This window comes from Pezoporus occidentalis, unplaced genomic scaffold (genome assembly GCF_034315485.1).
Source record: "Pezoporus occidentalis ecotype Australia unplaced genomic scaffold, CSIRO_AGI_Poc_V1 ctg2, whole genome shotgun sequence".
Taxonomy (NCBI): Eukaryota; Metazoa; Chordata; class Aves; order Psittaciformes; family Psittacidae; genus Pezoporus; species Pezoporus occidentalis.
The window spans coordinates 8742451-8751636 of record NW_026913855.1 but is presented as its reverse complement, the minus strand read 5'-3'; the positions used below and the strand labels follow the sequence as shown (position 1 = coordinate 8751636).

Here is a 9186-nt window from a genome sequence, read left to right as displayed (position 1 = left end):
TGCTACCACCAATAATAATAATGATAAGGGAAATAACAAGGGAAGAGAATACAACTGCTCACCACCCACCAACAGATACTCAGCCCTACCTGAGCAGTGATCTAACCCTTCTGGGTAGCTGCCCCCAGTTATTATACCAGGCATGGCGTGCTGGGGTATGGAATACGCCTTTGGTTAGTTTGGGTCAGGTGTCCTGCCTCTGCTTCCTCCCAGCTTCCCGTGCCCCTCCTTACTGGCAGAGCATGAGTCTTGTCTTTGATTGGGACAAGTGCTACTTAGCAACAACTAAAAACATCGGTGTTATCAGCACTGTTCTCAGACTGAAAAGTAAAAGACACAGCACTGCACCAGCTACTAAGAAGGAGAAAAATACTTGTTATAGCTGAACCCAGGACAGCATGTAATCTTCCAGAAAGCTCTTAGGGAGTCTGTATTAAAGGCTTGATTGCCTAATTTGATCTTGCCTCAAACTGGTGAAATAAGTGGCGAAGTAAAATGAGAGTAAAGCAGTGGGGTGCTGGGCTGGCAACAGTATTAAATGCATAAAAGGTCACAAAGGAGAAGGTTTCAAGACATGCGTTTTATATTTTTCCAGTTCTACAGTGTTGTTCAATATTTTCCAATTGCTGTGGGGCAAAATTAGAAAGTACATGTGTTAGCCCCTTTGCATGCAAGAAAGAGGCATCATCAGAACACAGGATTTTGCAGGTTTATTTCACTGTCAACTGTGCCAGGCTGCAAAATGGGTATAAAACTGGCAAGAATGTGGTAAGGTAGCTGTCATGGGATGACCAGCTCAGCGAGCTGAAACTAATGGAGATGCAACAGCTTTTTGCAGGAATGATTTTTTCCTGGTCCTTTTCTTCTTATGAACCAAAGCAAGCGTGTTTGGAATTACTGGTTTAGATCAGAACTTGGTATGTTCTGCATTGTGGCAGTTCTGGTTCAGAAAGTGCACTGTTCTGTGCACAGTTTGGTGCTTATAGTGTAGTGCTAGCATTTTGGGGTTCTTTGGCTAGGAAAATGAGCAAGAGGCATGAATTCCAGATTATTTTCCATATGTGCTCTCTTCTAAAGTTGAGAGATTTGTCAACAGTACAGGAAAATTAAGAGGTGCACAGACTATGGAGATGCAGTTTGTTCATTGTTGTTGCAAGAGTCTGTTTAACAAATGCGAGTTTATGGGGAAGACAATCTTCCCAAGAAGAGGATACTTTTGGTCTTGTTGTGCTGAATAAAGAAGAGGAAAGGGTGATCTGCCACAAAAATAACAGTAGCACCAAGACTTCGTGATGCCAGTGTTGCTGAACTGGCAGCTGCTGCTTCTGTGCCTTCTTCATTGACTTCCAGATAACACTTGTGAAACACTTGTGACAAAAACAGGTCACCATTTTCTGACATTCCTGTAAAATCAGCTTGACCTTCAATGAAGGCATCTTGTAACCCCATCCTGCTCAAAGTAGATTTGAGGTCATATTTCTCCTCTAATGTGAACCTGGGCAAATAAACTTCCATTTTCATTTTCTCCATCAGTTCAGGGCTGGTCCATGCAGACAAGTTTTCAAAACTCAATTCTCTTTCTAGCTGCAGTTAATAAAAAGAGAATCAGACAATTAAAATGTGTTCAAACACTTGTGCTCTAAGGGCTATTTCTTCTCTTAAATTGAGACTTTACAAGCTGTTGTAAGAGTGTAAGAAAAAAGGTAGGGAAAGACCAATCTGGAGATCTTTCTGGCTGAAGGAGTGTGTTGTTCTACAGCAGGTCAATGCAGTATTTTAACTGGTTTCAGTAACTGTCAGGGAATATGAAAGGGTTAAATAGTTCTAAAACAAAAATATCAGTGTCAAGTAACAGTAGGCTGGTTGATTTGTAGTAGTTTTTCAGTAGTCTGGTCACAGACTAAAAAGTGCTTTTCATCTCCAGAACACCCACTAATGTGAATGAGAATTTAGTTAGTTATCCAAAGGCAGCGTCTGTCTCCGTACAGAAGGTGGCAGTGTCCATATGTATTAGCTCTGGACACCCTGGAAAGTAAAGGAGGCTGCCCAGTTTGTGGTTCGGTTGGGAATTTTTTTTTGAGTGAAAACATATCTGTTTGAAGGGATACAGACACTGGATCTCAGCAGGGCTGGCTAGATGTCCTCGGTTTTGTTCAGCTGAAAGAGGAGACAGTCTGGTGGAGTGAGTTGTTTGTAAGACTGATCGACATTAGGAACCACAGAAGTGCCAGCTATCAAGAGTAAGAAATCCAGTCTGAGCTCCAAGATGTTCAAGTTCACAGTGCTAGACCACATCTGGGATTTGCTTTTCCTTGAGCCCGATCAGTACCCTTCTTCCCAGAAACATGACTGCACCCTGGTCTTTTACCTTGCTCATTCATAAAGTAAATAATAACGCTCTTGATTTTTCAGATTACTTATGTTCTCAGTTGCTTTACCTTTTGTAGGCTGGTGATGTCACTTGGTAGAAGGATAAACATGCTGAGGTCATTGTTGACGTATGGAAGCTCAAGAATATCAGTCTGGACTGATTCTATGTAGGTCCAGTTAAACTTATCACTCAGGTACATCATGGGCACTGGTTTAGTTGTATGCTGCAACAGATCAAATTAAATGTTTGCTGTTTGTACTCTGACTAAACAGTAAAGGACTGAGTTACAGTAGCACAGTGGAGGTTTGTTGTATTTACTGTGCAAGCTGCCAGTGTGCTGAGACATCCCTATGGCTCCAAATGGTAGGACACAGGATCTGCAGAGGACCCCTGGACATGGAAACTAGGCAGGCCATCTAAACTGTCTCAGGTCACACCCATTACAGGAATCTGTATTCCACTCTGATTTTTTTGTATGGTTAAAAATGAAAATGTAAAGAACAAACCCATGCAGTTTTGTTTGCCTCCTTGTTTTCTCTGCCTTTGGAGAAGGGAAGCTTATTTCAAGTAAGCATCTGACAATTTTACTTGTGGCTCAGGTGCCAGTATGTGTGTGCAGTCTTTGCGCTGATGTGTGGTGTGGAAAATAAACTGTATGCTTTAAATGAAATAATTTTAATGCTGCATGGTTTTAAAGATTGACGGAAATTCTCTCCCCCATCTTTTTGTTTTTTCCACCTGCAGTGTAGGATATAGGACAGTATATTCCCATACCATGTTTATTTTGAAAGGCCTTTGCCTGGTGGCTTCAGCTTCAAACTTTGTTGCCCAGTTTCCTTTGAAGTAGAGTGCATTTATCAGGACTAGCCTGGTGAGTGAATCTACGGATCCAGGAGGCAGCAGATTTTGAATTTTACCTAGAGAAAGCAGGACATTTACACATTAGTGCAGTTTTACTGTTTCAGCGTGAGTGTTGACCAAGTTTTTATGGATATAAGCCAGGGAAATTCTGTGTTGATATGGCATGCATCCAGTTTGAGATTATTCACAAATATGTGGTAACTGAGATAATCTTGATTTGCAAAGAAAAGCAAGCCACATTGCTTCCATATTCAGATGGAGGACACTAATTTTTGTAAGGACTTGTCAGCAGATGCCTGTTTTAGGAAAATTGATCTGATTTACATTTCTAAGGTGAATCGTTTACCTGCTTTAGGCCCCTTGGATACAGAGACTTTGTTCAATGCCAAAATAGCATTTTAACTGTGAGGGGAGAGGCTGGAGCTTACCTTCAGTCTGGTGTTTGACTTTGGAATTGATCTCTCTTCTGATTTCATCTGCTGCTCCCACAAAGTCAACTGATTGTGGCTCTGCATTATAGTATTTCTTGGCTAACTGTAAATATTCCTGCAGTGCAAGAGAGAAACCTGTCTTATCTTTGTTGCCTGCCAATATGAATGCTAATAAATAGCTACAAGCAAACAGGGAGAAAACATTTAAAAATTACCTAGATTACAAGCACAGCATTTTGTCAAAGGGAAAAATTATTTTTCAGTTTAAATACACAATTTATGTTCTAAACCACTCTCACCTAACTACATCTGGAAATCATTCTGAAATCAGATACACATCCGATAAAACTAAAATTTTAGTCCAGTGTCTTGGGAAAAGTCTCATAGAAAACATTTATGTTAAGGACAACAATATGACTTGCAGATGTAATGAAAATATTTTAGATTATATGGTTTATGGTATCTAGTCACAGATAGATCGTAAAGGTTAAATGACACAGCATAATCTCAATAAATTGGCTACCTACTTTACTGAAAGGCAACGATTTTTCTCCATATAGATGGTTCACACTTTTAAGGAGATAATTTTTAGTGGGTTGGTTGATTTCAAAGTTGAGTGCTTTAAACCCAGTATGGATATTATCCGATTTGCCAATTTCTGTCTTGAAGAAAAGAAAAAAAAAAAAAAAAGACATTATCCATCTGTTGTGTAAAATAGTTCAAAATTTCTAACTTTTTCCTTCACACAGCTCCAGGTATTTCTATTCAGGTGATCTGTTACCTGTATTGTAACGCAAGAGGTGGTCTAAACTGCACAGCTATTAAAAGAATCATTTGAAAGTATTAGAAGTTGCAGAGGTGGTACTGACACTGTAGATATCTAGATGCAAGCATTAAGAGCCTTAACTATGTAAAACATTTAAGGGTTTGTAAGTGGAAATTGTGAAACTAAGTATATCCAGTGAATGAGAGACAAACTGTAATTGTTAAATGATGCATGAAGATGTGGCTGTGTGACTCCTTTCATTTATGAAAGTCAAGTGTATTACATGGAAAGTTTGCCCCTAAATTTCTTAATCTTGCTCTTAATGTTAATATTTTGTGATATTTTTGGTGTGTTTTTTTTTTTTTTTATGTTGCAGTAAATTCTTTATATTGAAGTAACAGGATTAAATTAATGGGGCACAGACTCCCAAATGAACTCAAGGAAGTTAAGCTGTGAATTAGTAAACCAAAAATCTGTACCTGTGCTGTATTCTTCTTGTCATTACATTAGAATCAGAGGCATTAACAGACGCTTGCATTTCTAAACTGTTAAAACAGTTCCTTTGACCTCCTCACAGCACTGTTAATTCTTACAATTCGGATGCATTACTCATGAGGAACAATCCCTCTCCTGTTCATTCAGTGTAAATGGGTTGTTGACACAGCCCCTAAAATAAATCTTCCCACCACAGGGTTTGGCTGTGGGATGCAGATCCAAGTGCCCATTCATCAGAACTTGCCACTGCTGGGGCTTTGTGGGCAGACTGCAGGGAAATGGCTTACTCCCACAAAGAAGAAGGATGACAGGAAAAAGCAGGGAGAAGATTTTGACACCACCTTGGCTGAATTGTCATTGAGGAAAACCAGCTTTTACTAACTCAGAAGGATTACACTTGCTTTTCCATATTTTTCTGCTATGTTAAATTGTGTATACTCTGGTAGAAGACGCCTGCCGGTATGTCAAAGAAATATCTTAGGAATATGATTTACATTACACTAGGGCTTATTACAAACAACTGTTCAATCTTGGGAAACTCCATGTGAATTTATTTTGTTAACTATTCAACTGAAATGGAGACAATTTCTGAAACATATCAAGCACAGGTAGCCTGGAAAAGTTAATGTTCTGGTTTCTGTTGTCTTGTTGCTGCAATCAAATGTGTGTAATGGCAGCTCTGTTCTTGTGATTAGCTCTCTGAGATAGGAACCATTCCTGTTCAAAAAACATGTTGTAGCTAAATAGCTAGCTATTGAACAGTAATAATTTGAGAAAGAAATCTCTCCTCAGAGCTAAAGGAAAAAGATCAGATCTATTGACAGAGAATGGCAACATCAAATTTTAAATTTTGCAAATTTGAGGTTAGTTGTTGCAATTCTGCCTAAAAAGAGGAAGCATGTAGTAAGTATTGCATTAGGTGAAGGTATCACAGGATGCTGTACCAATTAATTGTGCACACTACATCTGAGGAAGGCAAACATGCAAATGCAAATGTGGAAGGAAAATACAAGCAAGAGAAGATGTGACTATGCCCATAGTTTGATCACTAGACTTGATGAGATACCTTCTGGAAACAAGTGCATCGGTTTGCTAGACGCTCTTCCGTTCTGGAAAAGACTTGCATTTTTATGGTTGTGGTGACATTCTTGGCTCCTTCAGCTTTGTTAAAGTGAAGTACCTATAGTGGAAAAAGCAATAATAAATGCAACGATAGAAAATCCATGATTGAAGTAAAACCTTCCAGTGATGTCATGGGAGTGGTGATGAAGAAAGCCAAACTCATATTTAATTCATATTCCTGACTGAATATGAAATCTTTGGTTACGTGTCAAGGTCCATGTGTACAAAATGGCTTGTGCATGCTAAGGCACACTAAGGCTGCAGGGCAAAACTTTCATGTACCTGGCCTATATAGAGGAATCTACCTGCTTTGAGTTGCAGGTAGATTCCTCTAGATAGGAACGCCCTGGGCTGACCAGTAAATACTTGGGAAGAGCCAATTATCTCCCAGGGGAGGCTACCAAAGCACAAGTTTAAATGTAGTGCTGCTTTGTGTCAGAAGGCATGAAAAACAGTGCAGGCAGTCTCATGCCTTAAATACCTTGTTCTGAGCATGTACACTTTACCCAGACTACAAAGGGGTGCATCCAGCCCTTTGAACATTTTTTTGGAAGAGCTATGCCCCCTTTTTTGTTTGTTTTCCCTTCTTCTCAGCAGAAGGTTGCTCCTTTCATGTTACCCTATCAGCCATCTTCTGTCCTATAAATCAGAAGTTAGATCTGCCTTAGCAGGTTGGACAACTTCTGCTTTAGCAGATGGCAACTCACGAGCCTCACCTCCTATGATAGGAGCTAGATAACTGTGCACTGAGCTTGTTCAGCTGCCTGCTGAAGCTATGAACTTTGCACAAATACGACTTAGGGATTTGAGCAGATTACAGATTTTGCCTGTAAAATGCATACCCCAAAGCAAGGCTTGTAGTCTCATCACATTTGTTCTCTGATCTGGTGGAAGTGGATTTATGTTTAGCAAAGAGCAAAACTTACAATAGCTATAGAAGGGAGTCTTTTAGTGGGGAGTCATTTCCAAAGAGGTGAGACATGAGATGGAAGTTGTCTGTGGCAGAGTTAAAGAAGAGTCCAGGTCTCCTGCTCCCTGCTGAGTGCTCGTTATTGATCTTTGGGATAAAAATCCCTTATTTCTACTGGTGAGATTTGAAAGGAAACCATGTCATCACTGCCACTTCTTTCATTTGTAGGAGGCCTGTTTCCAGAGGCTAGAGTAAACTATTTTTTTTTGACCTGCGTTAGTAGAGAACTGATCTATTCATTGCAGTGCTGCAGTGCCCATCATGGGTGAAATGCGAGCTAGTATATATGTGTGTAGTGTTTTGATTAATTTTTCTGCTTGTGGCTTTCCTCTGTTTCATCACAATAAATTTCTTCCATAGAGAAAGTTAATCCAAGAGATAAGCTGTTCAGACAGCTACCCTTTGAAGCTCAGACTCACCTTTGCCATCTGATCTGCTGTGTTACCTTTGGCTCCCAAATAAACAGTAGCCAGGGCTGATGAAATACTCAAAGGGGAGAACAAAATATTCTTGTCACCGTCTTCTTGACACTCATGTTTGAAGAAGTCGAGAGCAAAGCTTTTGTTTGCTTTATTCAAAGCTTCCATTGTTCTGAACCTGCACAGAAAGGGAGAAAAGATGCTATTAGCAAACCACTAATTATGACTGACATATTCTGCAGTTTCTCTTTGGTTTTTTAATGTTCTTTTGTGATTTAAAGTATTTCTAAAAGTATTTATCTATATTAAGAATGAGGAGGATTAACCATTATAAAGTCAGACAAGGTTTAGCATGTCCTGTTTCACTGATGACACTCATTAGCTATCATTTAGGTTAGGGGAAAATCAGCCTCCAACCTTGCTTTGTATTTGTTCACCAGGACAGTTATTGCACTGTTCTTTACAGCATCTTGGAGCCACAGTTGGTAATGTTATTAACCACTGCCTGGGCTAGTAGATACTGAGAGACTGTCTTTTATGACAATTTTTATGCTTCAGTTTCTGCAAGAGCCTTTTGATGCTCATAACTGTAGTGAACTCCGTTTCCTTTAGGATATTCCTTAGGACAAAATATTCCTGCCAATGCTTGGGCAGGCATTGCCCTGACTTTTGCATGATAAGCATTCCCATTTTGACTTTCAAAAATGTCCTGAAACTCTGTCTTACAATGCTATCCCAGATCCTAGCTTCCCAGTTCTTCTGCAGGACAGAGTTTCAATATTCAGTAGACCACAAATGTTGCTGTTTGTCATTTGCATTGCAGGTTTAGCTGAGAGCACGAGGCCGGGACTAGATGGCCTTAGATTAAAGACAGTTTGTGTCCTGGGTAACTTGCAAACTAAGAGCTGACCTGATGTTCATAAGAACTACAGAGGACAAGAACAAATTAGCTGACTTAAGCAAACACAGTGGTTCTTACTGTGCTATGATAGATATGCTAGCCAGTGAGGCTCTAGAAATCATAGAACTCTGTACAATAAATTGCTCTTCCTGTGTAAGACTTCCACCTTCTAGACAATGCCTGTGCAAGTAAATCACTTTCCCAAGCATTTTCAATTTCCAATTCACATCTCCGCTTCCTTTCTTTTCTCTGCATTTGTCAGCAAAGCAACACCATCTAAGAGTATATGAAATAAATAATCTCCAGAAATCATTACAGTACCTTATTTTGTTCAGGGAAGAATGCTGCTCTTCTGGTTGTCTCCAAGGTTTCTTCAGTTAACATGAAGGGTAGGGAAAATTTATAGTGGACAGTTCTTATGACTCATGACTGTATGCCCTGTAAGCCACATCCCACATTCAGAAGAACTGAATCATCTCAGAGTAGGATGTGAAGTGGTGGTGAGAATGATACCATACAAGAAACTTACAAAACTGACTGCACAAGTATTTCTATAAACATCTTTCTGGCAACAGGCTAGTAACAACTTGAACCCACACTACTTTAAACAACTTTTTTTTTTTTGTGGTTTGGAGGGTTTTAAATTTGCAGTTGCTGACATACTTGTTTTATGATTCATCTAGCTGAAATTAGACACATTAACTGAACAGACAGAGAGAAGACAGTGACTTCTTATATTTGAGTTTTTCTATTGTCTGTTTCGTATTGAGAAGGTATTTGTCACTTCTGGTGGGTTTCTATTTTAGAAAAGTGAATTTTGTTAATCTCAGAGGATTCTAAGAGTGTACAA

At 39.4% G+C, this 9186-nt stretch overlaps 1 protein-coding gene across 1 annotated transcript; it reads right to left on the bottom strand.

Moving 5' to 3' along the window:
- Nucleotides 1–697: 697 nt before the first annotated feature.
- LOC134163156 (serpin B10-like) lies at nt 698–8805 on the bottom strand. Its single transcript, XM_062617753.1, has 8 exons — nt 8658–8805; nt 7436–7613; nt 5991–6104; nt 4191–4325; nt 3661–3778; nt 3146–3288; nt 2439–2594; nt 698–1584 (listed from the first exon to the last, which is right to left on the bottom strand). The coding sequence occupies exons 2-8, from the start codon at nt 7601–7603 to the stop codon at nt 1180–1182; spliced, it is 1239 nt and encodes a 412-aa protein (XP_062473737.1). The 5' UTR covers nt 7604–7613; nt 8658–8805; the 3' UTR covers nt 698–1179.
- Between the last annotated feature and the right edge of the window lie 381 nt (nt 8806–9186).